The sequence below is a fragment of the Triticum aestivum genome, chromosome 7A, assembly GCF_018294505.1.
Source record: "Triticum aestivum cultivar Chinese Spring chromosome 7A, IWGSC CS RefSeq v2.1, whole genome shotgun sequence".
NCBI lineage: Eukaryota > Viridiplantae > Streptophyta > Magnoliopsida > Poales > Poaceae > Triticum > Triticum aestivum.
The window spans coordinates 18,208,893-18,234,396 of NC_057812.1; the positions used below are offsets into that span (position 1 = coordinate 18,208,893).

General features: G+C 45.5%; 2 protein-coding genes and 1 pseudogene across 2 annotated transcripts; all 3 read left to right on the forward strand.

Moving 5' to 3' along the window:
* The first annotated feature begins 1,366 nt into the window (after nucleotides 1–1,366).
* On the forward strand, nucleotides 1,367–7,004 carry LOC123151624 (uncharacterized). The gene is made up of 2 exons (XM_044571305.1): nucleotides 1,367–4,180; nucleotides 4,547–7,004. Exons 1-2 carry the CDS (start codon nucleotides 3,025–3,027, stop codon nucleotides 6,460–6,462), a joined length of 3,072 nt encoding a protein of 1,023 aa, XP_044427240.1. The 5' UTR covers nucleotides 1,367–3,024; the 3' UTR covers nucleotides 6,463–7,004.
* Nucleotides 7,005–8,017: 1,013 nt separating this feature from the next.
* LOC123151625 (uncharacterized) lies at nucleotides 8,018–14,233 on the forward strand. The gene is made up of 2 exons (XM_044571306.1): nucleotides 8,018–12,120; nucleotides 12,531–14,233. Exons 1-2 carry the CDS (start codon nucleotides 10,632–10,634, stop codon nucleotides 14,108–14,110), a joined length of 3,069 nt encoding a protein of 1,022 aa, XP_044427241.1. The 5' UTR covers nucleotides 8,018–10,631; the 3' UTR covers nucleotides 14,111–14,233.
* Nucleotides 14,234–17,534: 3,301 nt separating this feature from the next.
* Nucleotides 17,535–24,172, forward strand: LOC123152824 (uncharacterized; annotated as a pseudogene).
* Nucleotides 24,173–25,504: the final 1,332 nt, after the last annotated feature.

Below are 25,504 nucleotides of genomic sequence, written 5' to 3' on the forward strand. Positions count from 1 at the left end.
GAGCACGAGTAGCGAGCACAGAGGGAACCTCCAGCAAACCAGCACCACGTAAGCGAGTCTCCTCAGCACGAATCTCAGAAAGCGCCTCCATGAGAGAAATACGGCCACGAGCAAACAACTGAGCACGCCGGGGCTCAAACTCCTTACGGAGCCGAGACAGGAACTCATAGACGCGATGAAACTCCAAATTGGCCTGGACAGCCTGGCAACAGGGGCAGGTACGACACCCAGCACTACGGAGAGAATCAAGCTGGCGCCAGATAGCAGAACTCTGTGCATAGAAGTCATCAACAGTAGAGTCACCCTGCTGAAGAGCATGCTCCTGACGGATCACAGAGAGGTATAAGGCATCACCAGAGGGCTGATAGCGCTCATGAAGACGGGTCCACATCTCAAAGACAGTAGAAAGACCCAGAAATTCAGAAGCAAACTGAGGCAGAACACTAGCAGTGAGAACAGCTGCAGCACGAGCATCATCATCAAGCCACTGGGTGTAAACAGACAGAGCACCATGATACGTCTGAAGAGCCTCCTCATAAGCCAAAACCCTCTCATCATAAGCACGATCAGCGGCCTCATCAGCAACCTTAGCCGCATCCTTGGCGGCCTGATTAGCATCCGTAGCAAGAACCGATGGAGTTGGCGGAGTAGGGGCCACCGGTGGAACTGGACGTGGCGGACAGCAGACCTCGCCAGAAAGAACACCCCAAAGACGAATGCCACGCATGTGAATGCGCATGAAGCCAGTAAAGTCGGTGTAGTTAGTACCATCAAAGATCACCGGACAACGAGGGACAGCAACATAGCCCGATGCAGCAGACATTTTTTTTAGGAATCCAGCGGTCAGGCGGAGGGGGCAGTGCGGGAGGGAATCCTTCCTGCGGGACGAACCCTTGCTGGGCCTGCGAAGCGATCACGCAGAGGCGGCCTTCGAGAGATGCTGAGATGAGCGATGCTGAGGGCCTTCGAGCGATCGATGGAGTCCTGCGCTGTGTTGCAGAGATCGAGCGGGAGCTCGGGAGGAGGAGCGGAAGACGCGCACCGCACCGCCGCGCCGGCGAGCTAGGGTTTGCCTCGGGGGCGCGCGCAGGGGTGGGAGGCCGGGGCTGAGGCGGCGAATCGGTGGAGGGGGCCGAGGGGGGGGGCCCGGGCCGGTAAGCCGCGGCGTGGGGAGGCGCCGGAGCTGGCCGGAATCGGCCGGCGACGGCGGCGGCAGAGGGGGGATCCGGACGGGAGGAGCGTGCGCCGCGTAGGGGGGGAGGAGGGACCGAACGCACGAGTTGCAGCGTGCGAAAAAATTAACCTAGCTCTAATACCATGTTAGGAATAGGCAACTTGTATTTCCATGAGGCCATAGTCGGATATATATATACATGTATAGGTGTGGAACATATGCAGGAAACTCCTTATACAACGGGATAAATACAAAGGGGTACATGGCTTATATTATAACTTTAACAGTTTGAACAGGTACGTGTTGTACTAATTTTGTGACCGTACACTTTCAGTAGCAATACAGTAGCCTTAAAAAAGATTATGTTCCAAGAATATATAGTTCAGAAAAAAGCATATGCTCATATGGCCACCACACACATGTATTAAATCAAGTATTAATTATGTATTTAGGCTTTGCTCCAAGCACAGCTGTTCAGTACAGATAGCGCCCTTTTGGGACCCTGAGAACTAAAAATCTGCATCCTCCTCCAGTTTCCTGTAATAACCCTTTGAAGAAAGAATGAGAGAAAATAATTAAGCTCCTTGTGAATTCATATCATGTAGAGAAATAAATGCAATAGTTAGTGCATGATTGATTCAAGCGCCCCAGTAATAATAATATTTTTCTCTGGCCAGAGACAGGACAGATGAACATGATTGTACATTTCTAACTGCAAGTTGGGAGTAGTTGATGATATTTAATCATCAGTTGGGGAGTCGGGTCTCTCTCTAAAAAGCTACTCCCTTCGTCCCAAAATTCTTGTCTAATATTTGTCTAGATAAGGATGGATCTAACACTAAAACATGACTAGATACATCCATATTTGGACAAATCTAAGACAAGAATTTGGGACGGAGGGAGTATAAGCGATATAAAACCGTCAAGTCTTTCTTTGAAAATACAAAAATTATATATAAGCCATTGATTCCAACTTTACATGTGGGAGTCCCCCCGCAAAAATAAAATAAACTTTACATGTGGGAGGGCCTTCTGTTCCAGCTACGACTAGTAATTGTGCGACGACTAGTAATTGACAATACAAAGGGACAGCCGATTGATTGACCGAGCAAGCACAGTCGTCATCGATAGTTATGGCAGCAAAACACATGGTGTCCATGTCTGTGAACGACGTAGCCGTAATGGAGTTACTTAATTGTATATATCTAAATAGATCACATCCGGTATATTTTTGTAAATGTAAGTAAAGCAATGATATTTGTTATACCATCTTGATAACTATATCAAACAGATCACGACCAATTGATCTTCACAATTGTACTTAAACATGTCTTACCTAGACCATTACGATTGTATCTATACAGATTATAGGTGTCAGATCGTCATAGTTTTATGTAAGCAGTCTGTACTGTAATCTCGCATACAGATCTATTCTTGTACTTATAAAATACAGCGGTTGGTGCATGATTGATTCGAGCTTGCTAATAATACAATTCAAAGACATAAAAAATAAGTAGGTATGAAGGCGGCTGTACATTTGCTAATGCAAGTTGGGAATGTTTAACTATGTATCAGGCGAAGAAGATAGGAAATTGCCGAGTCTTGTCCGGTTACACAAATATAATTTGGCATGAAGCTTAAGGTAGATATAAAATTGACCAGGCAGTGCTAGTCTTGTCTGGTCACACACAGTGTAGGGAAACTATTCCAAGTTCACATGTAGGCGGGCGCTCAGTTCCAGCCGCCTACAGTAGATTGACCCCTGACTTGGTAACATACTGGGGCTGTGAGACGATATATACTCAAGCCAGAGCCCATCCATTTGATAGCAAATTAAGCAAATAGATCCCATGGCCAACGAGCAGTTAGTGCAGCAGCAGCAGCAGGGCCAGGGCGATGAAGACGACGACTCAAAGCTGTATGAGTTCAAGGAGCAGCTCCTGCTGCTATCGACTTTGGTGGCTACGGTGACATACGTCGCCGGGCTCAACCTGCCCGGGGGATCCTGGGAGCAGGATGACCCGGGAGGGCACATGGCCGGGGATCCGATCCTAATGGCTACCCACTACCGCCGGTACCTTGCCTTCTACTACTGCAACGCCACAGCACTCGCCACGTCGCTCGTGGTCTCCCTCATCCTTGTCATCCTGCCGAAGAATAGCACACCCTGGACCGTGGTGCTGCAGATGGTCATGGTGCTTGACCTACTAGGCCTCATGGGCGCCTACGGTGCTGGGAGCTGCCGGGATGCATTTACAACCATCTATGCGGTGGCCGCCTTCTCCTTTTCGGTATTGGTCATCATCTCTGTTTTTCTTTCCTTTTTGGCCAAGGCCAATAGGGATGATGCTATCAGCTCCGACGCCATACCAATCACCACCAATGGTGATGATAATAAGGTCCACCCCAAGTCCCTCTGTAACCTCATGAAGATCGGCATAGTGAAGTTATTCGAAAAGGGGGGTAAGAACCGGGGTGAGAAGGAGATGGTCGATGTGTTGATGTTACTAGCAGCCTTTGTAGTCACAATCACATACGTCGCCGGGCTGAACCCGCCTAGGGGGTTCTCGACCAGCACCCAGGAAGGCCATCGTTTGAGCGACCCGGTGTTACAAGCCCGTAACCGGTACCGCGTCTTCTTCATTTGCAACACCACTTCATTTGTCGTGTCCCTGCTCATCATTGTGTTGCTCCTGGAGAAGAAGCTGCTCGGGAAGAAGAAGTTGAGGCTTGTGGCGCTCTGCGGGTTGATCGTCGTCGCCCTGCTGGGCCTCATGGGGGCCTATGCTGCTGGGAGCTGCAGAGAGGCTAGCAAAACTGTCTTGGTCCTTGCTGTTCCTGTCTGCGTATGCCTCCTGCTGGCGCTTGTTTTCATTTGGGGATCACTGGTGGACCGGCTTGATTCTGTCTTCACACGGTTCAAGCAACTGGTCAAGATTCCTTCAGGTACGGCTCGGCTTGATTCTGTCTTCACACGGTTCAAGGAACTGGTTAAGACTCCTTCAGGTACGGCTCGTTACCTACCCTATCTTACTACATCTATGAAAGCTTACTGGTTTGGCATCTAAAGAAAACTTAGCGCTTTGGATAATTGCATGCATAGGGATATGGATATGGCCGCCCCCCAGGATAAAACTTTGAACATTACTTTATACAGTATCGTTTTATAAAATCAATAAAACTCCGAGCACACGCTCGTGTGTGTGTGCGTGATAGTTATTATGAGAGCACTTTGCAAGAGAATTTTATAAGCGTATGATGATTTCCAAATATATACCTAATCTATGTTATTTAGTTTTCAGAAATGCACAAACTTGTTAATGGTATATATACTAGTTAGTTGTGTAACTCATTGATTGTATAAATATGCAGGTACATGCACAGGCACGAATGTTGACCTACATGAACAGATCACTCGTGATCTTGTTATGCTCCTTGCTACTCTTGTGGTGACCATCACTTACCAAGCAGGACTAGATCCGCCTGGCGGCCTTTGGCTAGATGACCGAGATGGTCATAATATCGGTCACCCAGTGCTCCAAACGACATATCCTACTAGGTACAGAGTGTTCTTCTATAGTAACTCGGCAGCTTTCGTCACATCCTTGGTGGTCATCATGATGCTCCAGAGCAAGTTTCTGCTCAACCGGCACACACTAGAAGCAACCCTAGTGCTGGACCTATTCGGCCTCATCACTGCCTATGGCGCCGGGAACACTAGGGAGGTAACCCAGTCCATCTACATCGTCGCCTTGGCAGGAATTGTCCTAGTCTATGTCATCGTCCATATCACCATTAGAGATCATGACGCTGAGCCAGTGGATGATGAAGAAGTAAAGCATCTCGATGACAAGCGCAAGGTACTGTTGCTGGTCGCTGTCTTGGCTGCCACCCTCACATACCAAGCTGGCCTCACCCCGCCAGGTGGCTTCTGGTTAGCAGATGACCGAGAGCTCGGTCACCGTGCGGGTTTCCCAATCCTCCTTGACAATTACACTCGCCGTTACAACACATTCTTTTACTGCAATGCAGCAAGCTTCATGGCGTCGGTAACCCTCATCCTTCTTCTTGTCAATCCAAAGCTATACAGGCCAGGCATACGTTGTCGTGCGCTCTATGTGTGCATGCTGGTGGGCATGTTTGGCCTCATGGGTGCCTACGCTGCTGGAAGCTCCCGGAATCTCAAGACCTCCGTCTATGTATTGACCTTGGTTGGTGCTGTGCTAGCCTTCATAGCCTCGCTGCTAGCCATTTTCTTGTTGGGGCCTTATCTCAAATCCCAAGAAGGTAGAGATTTCTGCTTCGTCCCTTTTGGCAAATCTCAAAAAGGTACAGATGTGCAAGTTGTAGTAGGTCATAGAAGTAGCAAATCCCGTGAAGGTACAGATGGGCAAGTTGCAGCAGGTCATAGCAGCAACAAATCCCATGAAGGCACAGATGGGAAAGCTGAAGCAGGTCATAGCAGCGGCAACAAAAATAGCAGCAAAAAGAAAGAAAAACTTCAATACTTGATGCTGCTTGGGATCCTGGCTGCAAGTATGACATACCAGACTGGCCTAAAACCACCGGGTGGCCTATGGCAGGACAACAATGATGGGCACTATGCTGGCAACCCCATTCTCCGTGACATCAACAAGGACCGGTACAATGCTTTCTTCTACAGCAACTCGGCCTCCTTCATGGCCTCAATTGTGGTTGTCGTCATGCTGCTTCCATTGACGTTGTTGCCCGAGAAATACACAATAGAGTCATCCGAGAAAGACACAAACCTGTCCAAGAAAGACGCAGAGACACCCGACGAAGACACACAGTCGCTTGACAAAGTCCTGAACTTGCCCAAAGAAGAGACAGAGTTGCCTGACGTAGTCCCAAAGTCAGCCGAGGAAGACCCGAAGCTGCCCGAAAAAGACACATGGCCACTCTGGCCGATGCATACGGCCATCTTGCTGGACATGATGGGCCTCCTGGTGGCATACGCAGCAGGCAGTACTAGGAAATGGGAAACATCCAGGAACATCATGGTCCTCGCCGTTCCTGTGTTGGCCTACATTGGGCTCTATGTAGCACTGTCAGTCTTCCGCCATAGAAAAGAAGAGTCCACAGCCCCCCCACCTGCGGTACAGCCGTGGAATCATTGCAAGACGTGCATGAGTGTTGGGTCAACCTTGGTCTTCCGGTGCACACAACGGCAGCAGCAGCATTTACGTCTCAGATGCATGCATGGCTGCATGTCGGCATGGCAGCAAGTAAAAATCTTTTTACTAGCAAGAGCAGCAGGCGTGCCTTAGTAGCTAAGTAGTAAGAGGTCAGCAGTGACGTAGTTCACTTGTTTGACGTCAGCCTATGCGTAGTATAGTCGGTTCATTACACTATATATAGGGCCGATGCCCATCGTTGTAAGCAAGGCCATTTCATTTCTATCCAGCCAAGTCTCAAGTGTAGTACTACTACATATGTGTGCGTGTGTGTAAGCAGCACTTGCAAGTGTGCTTTGCCATTCTGCTTGTTGCTTCGGTAGTATACTTGAGTGCAAGTAGTAGTAGGCTAGTACCACACAGCCGCTGCCCTGTGTAGTTCATCTCATCCTCGACTTCGTCCGATCCTAAGTAGCCAGCTACTCTGTACGTAGTTCGGGCTAACAATGAGGAGCTGCAGGTGTGTAAATTTGCAATCAAGTTTGGCTCAACTGCGAGCATGCTGTGTACATTACAGATATCGAGTCGATTATTCATATGTATTTCAGCGTGATGGCCCGTTGCAGCATAACAATATATGCATCTTCTGTGCTGTAGCCCATTGAATCAATACAGAGGCCTTTTTTGTGACAAAACTGGTAATTTGCGGAGTGATACTGATGAAACTTGCAAAGTTAACGGCACAGCAGAGCAGTCGTATTACATCAACTTAAATATGCGGAACTTGGACAATGACATAAGCAACCCTCGTTCTTTGTCCACAAACATGTACAGAATATAGTGGCAGCAACGAAAGGAGAGAAACAACCGTGTCCAAAAAACAGAGCTGTGAGTAGTAGTAACAAAGTGTGTCTGCACTCACAATTGCAATTCATCTCATCAGATCGATCTTGATTCCATGGTTTTCCCCAAGAACCGATTGTCACTTGTGAACTCCTTGTAAGATCTCAAACTGGAGTTGCAGCTTGCTACTTCGCCTCCATCGCATTGAAGCCCCCAAGATTAGCCACTCTGTCATCCGCAGCGGTAGCCTTGCACCAGATGAGACGCCACCAGCAACTTGATGGCCAATTGCAGCATAACGGTATATGGATCTTGTGTGGTGTAGTTTATCACATTTTGCACGTCTTTTCCTCACCTGACAATAGAAAACAGAGCATTAGTTAGTACACTTCATTGGCAGATGCATGTTTGCAAGCTGAAAATGACACCAGGAACCATAAGTATATGGAAATTAGCTGTGAGGTTCATCCTGGGCGGCTAACCGCTGGATAGCGATGCCCATCTGTTTGGCTTGCAACTTGCTGCAGTTTCTTAAACAATAAACATGGTCCACTCTAACCACGATGATGGCATACATGATATATATGCCCCAAATGACAACATGGCATGCATAAAATGGTAAGCATATCAAGACTTGTGATTTGAATATCTGGTATGAAGTCCTTTAGTTTTGTGCAGTCTACTCTAATTACAGCAGGTCATCAGGAAAACTTATTTTGGCTGCTTTACCCTTTTGAGAAACCAACCTATTTTCATTGCCTACAAAGAATAATATAGGCCATAATCTAGTGCCAATATACTCAATTAAAAGCACAATATGGTAGAAAAATGGGATAAGAGCTATAAATTCCCAGAAAAAAAACAAAATAGCCATCACCCCAGTGGATCCTCCCCTAGTTGGCAAGTATGAAAGTGACATAGTTGTACCTAAGTATCATCTAGCCATTAGTTTTTTTTTATAATTTTACCTAAACATCATCCAATCATTGATTTCTTAGATTATTATATTGATTAGTGAAGCGCCACACTCTGAAACTTGAAAGCTTATGCCTGGAGCTTGCAATTTAACTGTAGCTAATGAAGGCAAAGTTACAGTGCTCTTATAGTGGAACCTATATCATCAGTACTGTTTGAAGGACTCGAGGTGCTTGTTTGTAGCTTTGTAACTTTCTGAAAGCCCATGTGCAGGAGTACTATAGTTAACTGTATTGTAGTGGTTAACACAAAATGCGAACATGCACGATGCTCAGCCAGCACCTCCGATGAAAGTGGATCTGATCACATGCATTAGCACCAGCTCCCAATAATTACTTTATTAGATGATTAAAGCAGATCCTATCCTATGTACATGCATGTAGTCAGCTTAATTGGGGTAGTGGCTCAAATAAGTCTATGCATGGACTGCAGCGTGAGTTTGGATGTAGGTAGCTGGCTCGTAGTGTCGCGAAGATGCCATCAAGTCAGACAAGCTTCAAAAACAACGGCATGCCAACAAAAGGCACAAGGCAGCACGTAAAGTGCCAACCAACTGGGCTAATATGCACTCCTTCCCAAAACAAACTCTAAATTAAAAAAAAAAATCTAATTAAAAGATTGTAAACTTCAGGGAACATAATGCTGGAACTTACTCCCTCCGTTCCTAAATATTTGTCTTTCTAGACATTTCAAATGACTACTACATACGGATGTATGTAGACATATTTTAGAGTGTAGATTCACTCATTTTGCTCCGTATGTAGTCACTTGTTAAAATGTCTAAAAGACAAGTATTTAGGAACGGAGGGAGTAGATGATTGGCAATGGACTGGCCGGTTGATATTTTCACACGCAGCTTAATGTCAACGGGAATTATCTCATCTGAAGCGAACGTTCAGTACTAATGCGCGACACGAGCCTGTGAATGTGACGTCATGACGATAATGTGGATGATGTGACAGTGCACACGACCATCGCGCCGTATTGCTGTCCTAATGTCGATGGTTTGCACAGGTATGCATTGCATTTATTTTTTGTCCGTACTCTGTCAGTAGCAACACAATAACCTTATAGAAAGATTCTGTTCCAAGCTAATCCAGCTCAAAAGCATATGCTTATATGGCTGCCACCACACATGCATTGCATCTAATTTTAAGTATGTATTCAGGCTTTGTAATTTTACAGTGCAATACTTTGACTGATCTCCATGCTCACTGGCAGATAAAGGCTTCTCGGGATTCCGAGAACCAAAAATCTGCCCCGACCTCTGGTTTTCTATAACAACCATTCGGATGAAAGAGCGAGAAAGAATTTAGCTCCTTATTAATGCGTATCATGTAGAGACGTAAAATACAGTTGCTAGTGTACGATGGATTCAACCACGCACTGGCACTAGTAATAATACTTCTTTCTTGTCAGAGACAGGATATACAGACGTGATTGCACATTTCTAACTGCAGAGCCATAGGGATATAAAATCGCCATGTATATTTATCTATATATATCCATCGATTCCCAGTTTACATGTGGGAGGGCTCTCTGTTCCAGCTACCAAGCACTGACCCCAACACACCCCATCAGCTGTGCAACGACTGGTAGTTGATGATACAAAGGGGGAACTGATTGATTGATCGATCAAGCAGTCAAGGTAGCTGTAAATATATCACATCCAGTATATTTCCGTAAATGTAAGTAAAGCAATGGTATTTGATAGACCATCTTCATCATTGTGTCAAACAAACCACAACCAATTGATCTTCATGATTATACTTACACATTTCACATCTAAACCATCACGACTGTATCTAGTATCTATACAGGTTATAATCGACAGTTCATCATAATTTTATCTGAGCAGATCTACCACGGTTGTAATCCAAACTTAATTCCCGTGCTGATTTAGTATCACGAACAACTCTCCACCAGTTTACCATACAAACTATCATCGTTGGACTTGGAATGTGAACTGTAATCTTGCACACTGCTGATCTATTCTATAAAATACAGTGTTTGGTGCATGATTGATTCGACAGCTAACAGTACAATTCAAAGAGAAAAAAAAGTTACTCCATCTGATTCATATTACTTGTCACACAAAAGGATGTCACTAGCACTGAAATACGTCTAGATACATCCGTTTGAGCGACAAGTAATATGGATCGGAGGGAGTATGTATGAATGCAGCAGTACATTTGTTGATGCAAGTTGGGAATGTTTAATCATGTATTAAGCGTTCAAGGTAGGAAGTTGCCCAAGTCTTGTCTGGTCACACAAACTAAACCCAGGCAGGAGAATGGATATAAAATTGACCATAGAGTGCTAGCCTTGTCTGGTCAGACAAACTATAGGAAAATGATTCCAAGTTCACATGTGGGTGGGCCCTCGGTTCCAGCTAAGCCACCGTGCATTGAGTCTTGAGACTCTTGACTTGGTAACATACATTGGTTGTGGGTTGATATATAAATTCAAGCGAGAGCCCATCAATCTGATAGCAAATTAAGCAAATGGCACCCATGTCCTCCAACGTCATGGAAGCCGGAGCTACACAAACCACCGAGCAGGGCCATGGCGGAAGGGAGGCTGGCAGTGCAGCTAAAGACGAGGACTCAAAGCTGTATGAGTTCAAGGAGCAGCTCCTGCTGCTGTCGACTCTGGTTGCAACGGTGACGTACGTTGCCGGGCTGAACCTTCCCGGGGGATCCTGGGAGCAGGATGACCCGGGAGGGCATATGGCCGGCGACCCGATCCTTCGGGATACCCACTACCGCCGGTACCTCGCCTTCTACTACTGCAACGCCACCGCCCTCGCCGCGTCGCTCGTGGTTTCCCTCATACTCATCATCCTGCCGAAGAAGAAACAATACTGGACACTGGTGCTGAGGATGGTGATGGTGCTCGACCTACTAGGCCTCATGGGAGCCTATGGTGCCGGGAGCTGCCGTGATGCATTCACGACTGTCTACGCAGCGGTAGCCTTCTTCATTTTGGTATTGATCATCATTTATGTTTTCTTATACGTCTTGCTCAATCGTGATGATGAGGTCCACCCCAACTCCACCCCCACTGCAACTCCATCTCCATCTACGCCTCCAATTCCTACTCTGCCCACCCCAAGTCCATCTCTATCTCCACCTCCAATTCCCACTCTGTCCACCCCAACTCCATCTCCATCTCCATCTCCAATTCCCACTCTGTCCACCCCAACTACATCTCCATCTCCATTTCCAAACCCTGATTCCTATTCCTACTCTCACTCCATCTCCAGTTCCAGCTTGAACCGTGACTCCAACCCCAAACCCAAGTTCAACTTGAACCCTCACTCCAACCCGAAACCCGATTCTAACTCGAGCCCTGACTCCGACATCAAACCCAACTCCATCTTCATCTCCAAGTCGACCTCCTTCGTCGATGCCGTGAAGCGAGTCCAGGCAGAGAATGATGTGGTGAGGTCACTCGCTGACGTCAAGATGCAAGCAGAGAAGGAGAAGATTGATGTGCTGATGTTACTTGCAACCTTCGCAGTCACCATCACATACGTTGCTGGGCTCAGTCCACCTGGTGGGTTCTGGAGCAGCACCCAAGATGGACACCGTTTGAGTGACCCGGTGTTACAAGCCCGTGGCCGGTACCGTGCCTTCTTCGTTTGCAACACCACTTCGTTTGCCGTGTCCCTGCTCATCATCGTGTTGCTCTTGGAGAAGAAACTGCTCAACAAGGAGCTGCTCAAGAAGGAGCTGCTCAAGAAGGAGCTGCTCATTATCACAGTTCGGTTCGCCCTCTATGTGTTGATTGCTGTCGCTTTGCTGGGCCTCATGGTAGCCTATGCTGCTGGGAGTTGCAGGGAGACTGATAATACTGTCTTTGTCCTTACCCTCACTGCTGTGGTTCCTATCTGTGTGTGCCTCCAACTGGCATTTGTTACTTGCACCAATTGTTGGAAAAGACCCGCAACCAAGTTTGGTGATGTCTTGGGATGGTTCAAGACTCCTCGAGGTATGGCTGACTACCTACCTACCTTATGTTACTCTGGTTATGGAAGCTTGATTATCATTTTCGATTTTGGGGATTTCGGCATGCATATGGATATGAACGTGGTCAATATATCAACAACACAATTTTGACTGTTAAATTTCTGTTGCTTAGAAAATCTAACAAAACTATGTATATACATGTATATTAATTTTGCATTTTAAGGGACCAATTTATGTGCACGTGATGATTTTCAAGTACCGCAATCTATGTATTTGTTTTCAAGTATACAATTTTCTGGATATATCTGTTATTTGGTTGCATGGCTAATTTATTGAAAATAATATAGTATCAGTATTACCATCCTAGTATACAATGTTTTGATTTATTTACTATTTATTTGCATGATTAATTGACTGAATAAATATTCACAGGCACCTCCACAAGCACGGACATCCAGCTACACATTCATAACACCCGCTATCTTGTTATGCTCCTTGCTACTCTTGTGGTGACCATCACTTACCAAGCAGGACTAGATCCGCCTGGTGGCCTGTGGCTAGATAGCCAGGATGGGCATACAATCGGCCACCCGGTGCTCCAAACGACACATCCTACTCGATACCAAGTGTTCTTCTACAGCAACTCCGCAGCTTTCGTCACATCCTTGGTCGTCATCATGATGCTCCAGAGCAAGTATCTGCTCACACGGCACACACTTGAAGCAGCCCTAGTACTGGACCTATTTGGCCTCATTACTGCCTACGGTGCCGGAAGCACCAGGGACGTAAACGCGTCCTTCTACATCATCGCCTTGGCAGGCATTGTCCTCGTCTATGTCATTGTCCATATCACAATAATAGACCATGCCCCTGAGCCAGAGGGTGGCGATGTTGCAGTAAAGCATCTCGATGACAAACGCAAGGTGCTACTGTTGGTTGCTATCTTGGCCGCTACCCTCACATACCAAGCTGGTCTCACCCCGCCTGGTGGCTTCTGGTTAGCAGATGACCAAGGGCATGGTCGTCGTGCGGGCTTCCCAGTCCTTCACGACAATTACCCTCGTCGTTACCATGCATTCTTCTATTGCAATGGGGCGAGTTTCATGGCATCCGTAACACTCATCCTTCTTCTTGTCAATCCAAAGCTATACAGGCCAGGTATACGTTGCTATGCGCTCTATGTGTGCATGCTGGTGGGCATGGTTGGCCTCATGGGTGCCTATGCCGCTGGAAGCTCCCGGCATCTTAAAACCTCCATCTATGTATTATCCTTGGTTGTCGCAGTGTCAGTCTTCATAGCCTTGCTGGTACCCCTTTTCCGGTACATCTGCAAAGACAACAGCACCAACAATATCGCCATTCCTGCCACCGCCACCACCGCCCCCAACAATACCAGCAATGCCGCCACCACCATCAATGCCACCGCCACCGCCAACAATATTGCCGCCGTCGCTGCTGCCACTTCCACCACTACCATCATCACTACCAAGGAGAACGATAAACTTGAATACTTGATGTTGCTAGGAATCTTGGGCGCAAGTATGACATACCAGACTGGCCTAAAACCACCGGGCGGCTTGTGGCAGGACAACACCAATGGACACTCTGCTGGCAACCCCATCCTCCACGACATCAACAAGCACCGGTACAATGCTTTCTTCTACAGCAACTCCACTTCCTTTATGGCCTCAATCGTGGTTGTCGTCATGCTTCTTCCATTGACAATTCAAAAGAAGTTTCACGGTCACAATCTGCCACTCTGGCCGATGCACACGGCCATTTTACTGGACATGATTAGCCTCCTGGTGGGCTATGCAGCAGGCAGTACTAGGAAGTGGGAAACCTCCAGACATGTCATGTTCCTCATCATCCCTGTGTTGCTCTACATTGCGGTCTATGCATTAGCGTCAATCTTCTACCACAGGAAGAAACAACGTGTGTTGGAAAGGTCAACCCTGATTCTACCCCAACTGGCAGAGTCAAGTGATTCTTTGTCAGGTCAAATTCAGTAGTTCAATTTTTGGGGAACAATATACAGAAACTTGTGGAAGGAACTGAATATGTAATTTTGGGACAGAGTTTATGAGATATTGAGCACCATATCTATATTTGAGATATATTGAGTTATTTATTTATATGTTTATTCATGCTTTGGCATTCCTTCCGCTCGCCGGAGGGCTCCCTTTTGTTTGTTGGTCCTATTTAATTTACATGTTAACCCATGGACATACCTCAGTTTGATGTCAGGCTGCATATATAACCAAAATGCATGACAGAATGACAATGCTGACCAGTTCAGCAACTCAGCATAACTGCTGCTCTTACAACTCCATGATTGCCAAGAATAAGTTCTTGAAGATCCAAATATCAGTCGAATCCCCTAACCAGATTTCTTAAGGTTTTTTTTTGGAACAAACATCTTCTCTGTTCGGACATGAAAGATACAGCCGAGTTTTAGCTACCCGCTTATCTTGAAGGTCTGCGTGGGGTTCCATGTCCTCTTGATCCGTGGTGGGTGCAAGCGTGTGTTGGTCGATGACGTCTTTGCTGTTGTGCCCACAGACACATGAATGGTAGGTTTGCTTCAGAAAACCACAAAGCTCTGCTCTGTATCTCAGTCAGTCTGCTGATTGCTCAATTTAGCCTGCAGGCTCCCGGTCTGAAACTATCGACAGTTGAAATGGGGAAACATGGTCACAGATTATCGATGGAAAATGCTGCTCGTTGCAAAATAAAGCTATGGATGTCTGGTACCACCACGAGGCCTTTTTGCTGGTAAACTGTAATTTGCAAAGCGAGACTGATGAAATTGCAGAGTTAATGCCATGTATGGTAGGGGTGTTATTTCATCAAATCAAATTGGCTGAACTTGGATAACAATATGTTTTATCCTCATTCTCCGTTTACAAACAAGCACAAACATAGTGGCAGCAACAGATAGAGACTACAGAGCAACTAATCTTCAAAAACACTTCGGTTTCTCTCCTTCCAGAGATGCCAGGCGATGTAAGCCGCCAAAGTTAAACCAGCCTCAATCCTTGCAGGCGCACCGCTGTGCGTGCAAAACATCCTCCAGCCTCAATCCTTGCATTGAGGCCCCCTCTCCTTTGCCATCCGCTGCAAAGAAGTATCAGGATTCATCTCAGTTAGCTTCACCTTTGGCATGTCAGAGGCCACCAGCAGCGAACTTGGAAAGCTGACCCTGATGGCCTGTTGCAGCATGTCAATATGTCCAGGTTAATTAACAGAGGCATCTCGTATGGTGTAGTACATTGCATTTTCCTCCACCTGAGTAAGACAGAGCGTTGGTTCATTTCATCAGTACCTGCATGTTAACAAGATGAAAACGGTGCAGGAACTGTAAGCATATGGAAAATCTTAAATGGCAACACCGAGAAGGATCTGTAGATGCACTGTCCAGTTATCATTTTATCAGTATGATCGCTTCATGGTTTGAACCTCAGATGCAAAAGGCGTCCTGTGGTCCTGCCTCGGAAAGGGATCCCGCAGCTTGCAAATCCACTTCAGAAACATTCAGTGTCCCAGGTTGTCCCAAGTTGAGAAATTTTAACTTCCTGTAAAATGTGGTGACAAAGGGGAATTATGTGAGGCAATCACTCGGTGCGACGTCAGGCTGTGCCTTACGATGATAATGCGGATGACACCGTTGCTGCGGCAAATGTGACATCATCATGGATGACGTGGCAGTACACACTGTCACCGCACTGTATTGCTCTCCTAATGTCAACGGTTTGAACAGGTATGTCTTGTATTAATTTTGTGACTGTATGCTGTCAGTAGCAACACAATAGCCTTAAAAAAAGATTCTGTTCCAAGCTAATCCAGCTCCAAAAGCATATGCTCATATGCTCATATGGCCACCAGCCCACCACACACATCGTGTAAGTATTCAGGCTTCATAATTATTTACAGGGCAATAGTTTGGCTCTTCTCTGTGCATCACTGGTTGGTACAGATAACGGCTTCTCAGGGGAATTCCGTGAATCAAAATTCCGCCATCCTCTGGTTTCCAATCATAACCCTTCGAATGAAACAGTGAGAGAAAGAATTGAGCTTCTTATAAATGTATAGAGAAGTAAAATACAGTAGTTCGTGCACGATAGATTAAACCACACGCTAGTAATAATACATTTTCCTGGTCAGCGACATGACGATATATGAACGTTATCGTACATTTCTAACAGCAAGTTGGGACTTGGGAGTAGTTCATGATACTTAATCATGTATTGTGGGGGTCAGATCTTTCTCTCTCTCTCTCTGTCTCTCTGAGAAGCCATAGGGATATAAAATTGCCATGTCTCTTTCTCGGATTACATACATATGCAAACTGTACTTATCTATCAATATATAATCCAATTGATTCCAAGTTTACATGCGGGAGGGCCCTCTGTTCCAGGTTTCCAGCTACCCAGCACTGATCCCAACACACCCCATCAGTTGTGCAACGATTGGTAGTTGGTCAATCGACCGAGCACAATCCTCCTCCACAGTTATATATTGCAAAACAAATGGTGTCCAAGTACGAGAACGAGGCACCAGTACCAGCACAGTCGCCGATAGTTCGCCAATTCACTGGTTAGGGGCACCATTTGGATACGCTTCACTAGCATGGGCGTTGGTTCTCTGTGGTAACCTGTAGAGGAGTTACTTAATTGTATATATCTAAATAAGTCCTCATCCAGTATGTTTTCCTAAATGTTACTAAAGCGATGATATTCAGCAGACCATCTTCATAGTAATTGTTTCACACCCAATTGATTCGTAATAGTATTTAAACATGTCACATCTACAAATAAGAACTGGTGTGTCTTTCTAACTCTATCTATACAGATAATAGTGGACGGATCATTATAGTCTTATCTAAGCAGGTCTACCTCGGTTGTAATACAAACTTAATTCCCATATACTGATCTAGTATCACGAACAAATTTTCTACCCGTCTAAAATTCGATTGAGTTGGCAGTCTGAACTCTGAACTATATAATCTGGCATACTGATCTATTCTATAAAACACATTGGTTGGTGCATGATTGATTCGAGTGCACTAATAGTACAATCCAGCGACAATTTTTTTTATGTATGAATGCCGCTGCACATTTCTAAATTCTAACGCAAGTTGGGCGTGCTTAATTATCTATTAGGCGAAGAAGATAGGAGGTTGCCGAGTCACACAAACTGATAACTAGACAAGAAGATATAAAATTGACCGTCAGGCATCGAATGTTAGTCTTGTCTAGTCACACAAAATATTGGGCAATGATTCCATGTTCACATGTGGGCGGGCCCACAATTCCAGCTAAGCCGCCGTGCATTGACTCTTGACTTGGCAATACACATTGGCTGTGGGAGTGTGGGATGATATATAAATTCAGCCAGAGGCCTTCCATTTGATAGCAAATTAAGCCAATATCTACCATGGCCACGAACGACCTTCCTGTCGATGGCAAGCCTTGTGCAGACTCAAAGCTGTATGAGTTCAAGGAGCAGCTCCTGCTGCTGTCGACTCTGGTTGCAACGGTGACGTACGTTGCCGGGCTGAACCTTCCCGGGGGATCCTAGGAGCAGGATGACCCGGGAGGGCATATGGCCGGCGACCCGATCCTTCGGGATACCCACTACCGCCGGTACCTCGCCTTCTACTACTGCAACGCCACAGCACTCGCTGCGTCGCTTGTGGTCTCACTCATCCTCATCATCCTGAAGAGGAAGGACCATGTTTGGACAGTGGTGCTGCGGGTGGTGATGGTTTTGGACCTGCTCGGCCTCATGGGCGCCTACGGTGCCGGGAGCTGCCGGGATGCGTTTACAACCATCTACGCGGCGGTAACCTTCTTCCTTTTGGTATTGATCATCATCTCTGTTTTCTTGTACGTCTCGCTCAATGGTGGTGGTGAGGATAACTCCAACTCCAGAAACAATTCCAGCTCGCTCTCTGACTCCAACTCCAATTCCATATACGATCGTAAATCGAACCCTGATCCCAACTCCATCCCCATCTCCATTTCCAAATCAAATCCTGAATCCAACTTGAACTTGGACACCAAGAAAGAAGGAGAAGATCAATGTGTTGATGTTACTCGCAACCTTTGTCGTCACCATCACGTACGTAGCTGGGCTGAACCCGCCCGGTGGGTTCTGGAGCAGCACCCAAGACGGACACCGTTTAAGCGACTCGGTGTTCAATCTAACGAGAAGGTTGCACGTCTTTTGCGAGAAGAGGAGATCAAATACTACCAGAGATCCAAAGCTGACTTTATCTTGATGGGTGATAGTAATACAAAATACTTCCAATTGATCGACAATAGGCGGCATAGGAAAAAATGTATTTACAGTCTCCAACAAGATGAGGGGCGGATCGAAGGACAGGAGGAGCTCAAGAAGTATATCACCAAGTACTACAAATCTTTGTTTGGAGCGTCAGTTGAAGGGAACTTCACCCTTGACGAGACCCGAACGGATGATATTCCACAAGTCACGGCAGAAGAAAATGATATCCTAACGGCACCATTCTTGAAAGAGGAGGTGAGAGCGTCGGTGTTCCAAATGGAACATAACAAAGCTCCGGGGCTAGATGGTTTCCCCGCAGAATTCTATCAGAATTTTTGGGATATCATCAAGACCGACCTTTTGGATTTGTTCAATTGTCTTCATGCCGACCAACTAGACCTATTTAGACTTAATTTTGGCGAGATTGTCTTGTTGCCCAAGATTAAGGAGGCCGAACGGATCCAACAGTTCAGACCCATATGCCTCCTTAATGCTAGCTTCAAGATTTTCACCAAAGTGGCCACAAATAGGTTAAACTCGGTAGCTGATCATGTTGTTCGGCCATCTCAAACGGCGTTCATGCAAGAAAGGAATATACTCGATGGCGTAGTAATTTTGCATGAGACTGTTCACGAGATGCACCGGAAAAACATGAGTGGCGTAGTATTCAAAATTGACTTTGAAAAAGCCTATGACAAGGTCAAATGGTCTTTCCTCCAACAAGCCCTAAGAATGAAAGGTTTCTCCGATAAATGGCGTCAGTGGATCCAAAATTTTATAACTAGAGGTAGTGTGGCCATCAAAGTCAATGATGATGTAGGCCATTACTTTCAGACAAAAAAAGGACTACGACAGGGTGACTCCATGTCTCCAATGTTATTTAACATTGTTGCTGACATGTTGGCTATTCTGATTGAGCGTGCTAAGCAGGACGACCAGATAGAAGGAGTAGTGCCACATCTTGTGGATGGTGGCCTCTCTATTCTGCAATACGCCGATGACACAATTCTTTTTATGGAACATGACCTAGACAAGGCTCGAAACCTAAAACTCTTGCTCTCAGCGTTTGAGAAAATGTCGGGTCTCAAAATTAACTTCCATAAAAGTGAACTTTTCTGCTTTGGAGAAGCCGTTGAGGCGGCTGCCGATTATGCTGACCTCTTTGGTTGCGCACATGGCCAATTCCCGATTAAATATTTGGGAATACCGATCCACTACCGGCGTCTCACCATTGCAGAGTGGAAGCATGTAGAGGAGCGTCTAGAGAAACTATTGAGCAGTTGGAAAGGCAAGCTGCTCTCAGTTGGAGGACGGCTGGTTTTGATTAACTTCGTTCTCACAAATACGGTTCTCTATATGCTTTCTTTCTTCCAACTCCCCAAAGGGGTCCTGCAAAGATTGGATTATTTTAGATCCAGAATTTTTTGGCAAGGAGATGGAGAAAAGAAAAAATATCGGTTGACCAAATGGAGCATGGTTTGTAGGCCAAAAGACCAAGGCGGCCTTGGAATTCATGACCTACAGGTCAAGAATGAGGCCTTGCTCAGTAAATGGTTGTTCAAACTTCTTACTGAGGATGATGTTTGGCAAACCATGTTGCGCAACAAGTATCTAGGCCAAAAGGCAGTGTCCCAGGCATATTGGAAACCTGGTGACTCGCACTTCTGGGCTGGCCTAATGGCGGCAAAGAAACGTCTCTTTCGCTTTGGGTCTTTCGCGGTAAAAGACGGGTCGGAGATTCGATTCTGGGAAGACATCTGGCTAGGCAATGCCAGTCTCAGAGAACAATATCCAGCCTTATATAGCATTGCTCGTGATAAGAACAACACTATTGCGCACGTGCTCAGTTCATCCCCGCCGAACATTTCGTTTAAGCAGGATTTGATTGGCCCCAGACTTATGTCATGGCATAATCTTTTGTCCCGGTTGGATTCGATTAACCTGACACAAGGTCGGGATGTGTTTCGCTGGAACCTTACTACATCAGGGTCATTTACAGTAGACTCTATGTACCGTGCGCTCACACATTCTGAGGTACCAGTGAGTAATAACAAAAAAAATTAGAAGTCCAAGATTCCACTAAAAGTGAAAATTTTCATGTGGTATCTTTGTAAGGGAGTTGTGTTGACCAAACACAACCTCGCACGATGCAACTGGCCAGGGAGTAAGAAGTGTTGTTTTTATACTCATGACGAGACAATCAAATACCTCTTTTTCCAATGCAAGTTTGCACGTTCTACGTGGTCAATCATCCAAATAGCGTCAAATTTATATCCGCCCACAAGTGTTGCCAATATATTTGGTCACTGGTTGGACGGTATTCCAAATAGGTTTAAAGCGCTTATAAGGGTGGGAGCGTACGCCTTAATTTGGTCGCTCTACCTATGTAGAAACGATTTGGTTTTTAATGGAAAAAATGCTTCTCCTATGCAGGTTATTTTCCGTCGTACGCACTCGCTTCATACGTGGTCTATGCTACAACGACCGGAGCACCAATCGCTGTTCAAGGCGGTGTGTACGTGGTTGGAGCAGGTGGCTACGGAGGTTTTTTCCCAGCATGGGTGGCAGCATAACCTCCGAATCGATCCACCACCACCTTTGACATAGGCATAGTGTCGGTCTATAGGACTTTACTGTTGCCGATATGTCGGTTTATATTTCATATTTTTTTGTCAGGCTTTTGGATTTAGCTGTGTGCATCTCAGTTATGCAGAGGCCGGGTGTTACTCATAATGTTTTGTATCTCCCTGATGCTACATTCTGAGATAATAAAATCGCCCTTTATCAAAAAAAGCGACCCGGTGTTACAAGCCCGTGGTCGGTACCGTGGCCTTTTCGTTTGTAACACCACTTCATTCGCCGTGTCACTGCTCATCATCGTGTTGCTCTTGGAGAGGAAGCTGTTGAAGGACAAGCTAAGCAAGAACTTCACAGTGCGATTCATGGCGCCCTACGTGTGGATCGCCGTGGCTCTATTGGGCCTTATGGGGGCCTATGCTGCAGGGGGCTGCAGGGAAGCTGACAATACCACTCTTGTCCTTGCGGTCCCTGTCGGCGTATGCCTACTGCTGTGGTTTGTTACTTACAAAAACGGCTGGGAACAACTCACGGCCAAGCCTCACAAAACCGGCTGGGAACAACTCATGGCCAAGCTTCATGATGTTTCCAAAAATTTCAAGAAGCTGTTCAACATTCTTAAAGGTATGGCTCCCAATATTTCCAAACTAGTGTGTCTAATAGTTATTCTACACCAATACTAAAAATTTATTTGAAATATCTTAAATTATGTACACGATATGTTGTAATTTTGATTTCTTTAATATCCAAGTAACATATTTTTTTACTACATCATTCAAAAATTATTATATCGTGTGCATTATTTTACAAGATATTGTATCATAAACATATATTTACGCGCTCTGTTGGAATAATTGTGCGTGTTGGTTGGAATCCCTTAATGAGTTTTATTTTTGTGCTTGATTTTAGGACATCCTACACATACATTTGCTAGCCCACTCAATTTGAATTATCGTTTTTTCATCATGAGAATAAGTTGACTCTTACTTCTACAATCGTCCATGATTTAAATTGCAACCAATCCCCTTTTATTATAAAGACAAGGAGGGCACATCACTCACTCCTCTATCCAACTATAACCCATGCAAGTGATTACAAGTAAAAGATTTCCTGCTTTCTAGAATATGGTGTGATCAAGCACACAGTAAATGGATGTCTACGGAATACTAAACATGTTTAGATAGTAGTTATTTTGGAAAAATATTGATGTTTCCATACAAGAAGTGTCAGTAAAAGCATTACTGTGTAGCAGTAAACTTTCCAAAGCTTTTAACTATCCAATTAGGAAAAATGGTGGTAAAAGTTATTTGTGGAATTGGTAATTTGTGTGCACCGTTTTACTGCAAGCTGGTGGAGATTAGCACTCCTATTATATACAGGCATATTAATTGTCAGAACACTCTGAGAGACCAATTTATGTGCATATGATGATTTTCGTGTACGTAGATACATAGTATTTTAAATATACAAAATTATTGATTTATTTACTAGTTGGTTACATGTCTGATTGATTGAAAATAAATATGCAGGCGGCTGCGAAGGCACGAATGAACAACATGAACAAAATACCCGCTATCTTGTTATGATCCTTGCTACTCTTATTGTGACCATCACCTACCAAGCAGGATTAGATCCACCCGGAGGCCTTTGGCCAGACAACCAGGATGGGCACAAGATGAGCCACCCAGTGCTCTAAATGACACATCCTACTCAGTACAGGGTGTTCTTCTATAGCAACTCAGCAGCTTTTGTCACATCCTTGGTCGTCATCATGATGCTCCAGAACAAGTTTCTTCTCAACCGACACACACTGGAAGCAACCCTGGTGCTGGACCTATTCGGCCTCGTTACTGCCCATGGTGCTGGGAGCACTAGGGACGTAAACGCATCCTTCTACATCATTGCCTTGGCGGGCATTGTCCTCGTCTATGTCATCGTCCATATCACCATAATAGACCATGCCCCTGAGCCGGAGGATGGCGCTGCTGTACTGAAGGATCTTGATGACAAGCGCAAGGTGCTACTGTTGGTTGCCATCTTGGCCGCTACCGTCACCTACCAAGCTGGTCTCACCCCACCTGGTGGCTTTTGGTTAGCGGATGACCAAGGGCTCGGTCGTCGTGCAGGTTTCCCCGTCCTCTCCAACAATTACCCTCGCCGTTACAATGCATTCTTCTACTGCAATGCGACGAGCTTCATGGCATCAATAACCCTCATTCTGCTCCTCATCAATCCGAAGCTATACAGGCCAGGCATACGTTGTTATGCGCTTTACGTGTGCATGTTGGTGGGAATGTTTGGCCTCATGGAGTCATGGGTGCCTATGCTGCTGGAAGCGCTCGACAACTGAAGACTTCCATCTATGTATTAACCTTGGTTGGCATGGTCTTAGCCTTTATAGCCTTTCTAGTAGTGATTTGCTGGTTCATCATCAAGTCTGAAGCCAGCAGTAAAGATGGGAAAGATGAAGCAGCTCATAGTAATACTGACAAAAGCATCAGCAGCAGCACCAGTACTACCACACCAGCATCAGCACTAGTGTCGCCGCTGCCGACACCACCACCACCACCATCATCACCACCACTGTCACCAGCACCACCACAAGCAACAACAATGGCAGCAGCAGCAATAGCAACACCACAAGCAGCAGCAGCAAGGACAAGAATGATAAAGCGAAAGAAACAGTTGAATACTTTATGTTGCTAGGAATCCTGGCTGCCAGTATGACATACCAGATTGGCCTAAAACCACCGGGAGGCCTGTGGCAAGACAACAACAATGGACACTCTGCTGGCAACCCCGTCCTCCACGACATCATCAAGCGTCGGTACGATGTTTTCTTCTACAGCAACTCCACTTCCTTTATGGCCTCAATCGTTGTCATTGTCCTGCTCCTTCCATGGACGATGACCCACAAACGGAAACCGCCACTCTGGCTAATGCATATGGCCATTTTGCTGGACATGCTTAGTCTCCTAGTGGCATATGCAGCAGGCAGTACTAGGAAGTGGGAAACATCCAGAAACGTCATGTTCATCATCATCCCCGTCTTGTTATACATTGCAATCTACGCAGCTGCGTCAGTCCTCGTCCCGAAGGAAGGCCGAAGTTGCTGGACATGCTTGACCACCTGGTACCGTACGTGGCAGGAAAACAGGAAGCAGCTTACACAGTCTTCTTCCACAGGAAAGACCGTTGTGGCAGTGTGAACCTTGAACCCCAATGCTATAATGATAAGTGCACGACAAACCTGATGTCATGTGATTCTTTGTATAATCCCCAGGAAACATGTTGGAGGAACCACATGTTTGTAGATCCTTGTCTAAGTTCATGAGGAATTGGATCCAAGTGATGTAGCTAGGCTCAACCACGATCACAGTGTGTATATTTCAGATCCCATATTTTGGTATTGGGACATCTGGGAGGGACTAGTTTGTAGCATCTGTTTTCAGATAGTCCCTAAGTGGTGTTTGTAGCATCTGTCTATCTATTCGGTATTGTGAATGACATTCTATGTATGTACTGGTCTAGTATCATGCACAAAAGACATATATGGTCACTAGTCTGGTGTTCTTCCGATCAAAATTGTGCACCGCACATTTGCTAGTAACTCGGGAAGCAATTTAATCAGTTGGTATGTGCCAGTTGTAGCTGATAAGCCTCTACATTTAACAAATACCACCAGCTGGGTAGCTGGATGTCATCTCATCTCAACATTGCAAGTTGTTATATATATCCATTTGGAATCTCACTGAGCATCCTGATTTGACAAATATATCTGTTGTACACACATGAGCGTTAATCATTTGGCAGCTGAACTATCGCAGTTGACATCATTAAGCTAGGTTATAGCCAGCAATTCATTGTGAGAATTGACTTGGATTTGTTAAGCGAGTCTCGACCAATGAAGCCACCGTCTTGGCTGCTGGCTGGGTCTGGCTTGTTCTTAGTTTTGTACAGGCAGAAGTTAGCTGTACAAAATTTATTTACATGAAGAGCAGCTCACTTTGATGGCCTCAATTTGGCCCAAAATGAGTAGAAAACGTAGCTGTCTAGTTTCATCTCTTGTTTTCTGGCCCTTCTTTTCTTTGCTTCACTGTAAGTGCAGGAAATTGATACACGCATGATCTATAGGTCTGCATTTGTTTAACATATAGCCCGCCTCTAACGTCGATAAATCTGATGGTACCTTCATGTTCTCAGCAAGCAAAAGAAGGAAAGAAAAGGGAGGACGTGCATTTCCAAAAGCAAAAGAAAATGCAAATTTTAACATGGCCCCTTTTACATCCTCTTTTTACATGTGAGATAAGATGGTAAGAGTTAATCATGCCACTAATTAATGAGAACAATAGCTCAGATATACTCCCTCCGTCTCATAATGTAGAATGTTTTTTTGACACTAGTGTAGCGTTAAAAAACCTCCTACATTATGGAAGGGAGGGAGTATTTTATATTCTTACTTCTCATGTGAAAAGGGAAGGTAAGAGGACCATGTAAAAACTGCTCGTTTTCTTACAAATAGCGTCCCAGAAAAGCGACCA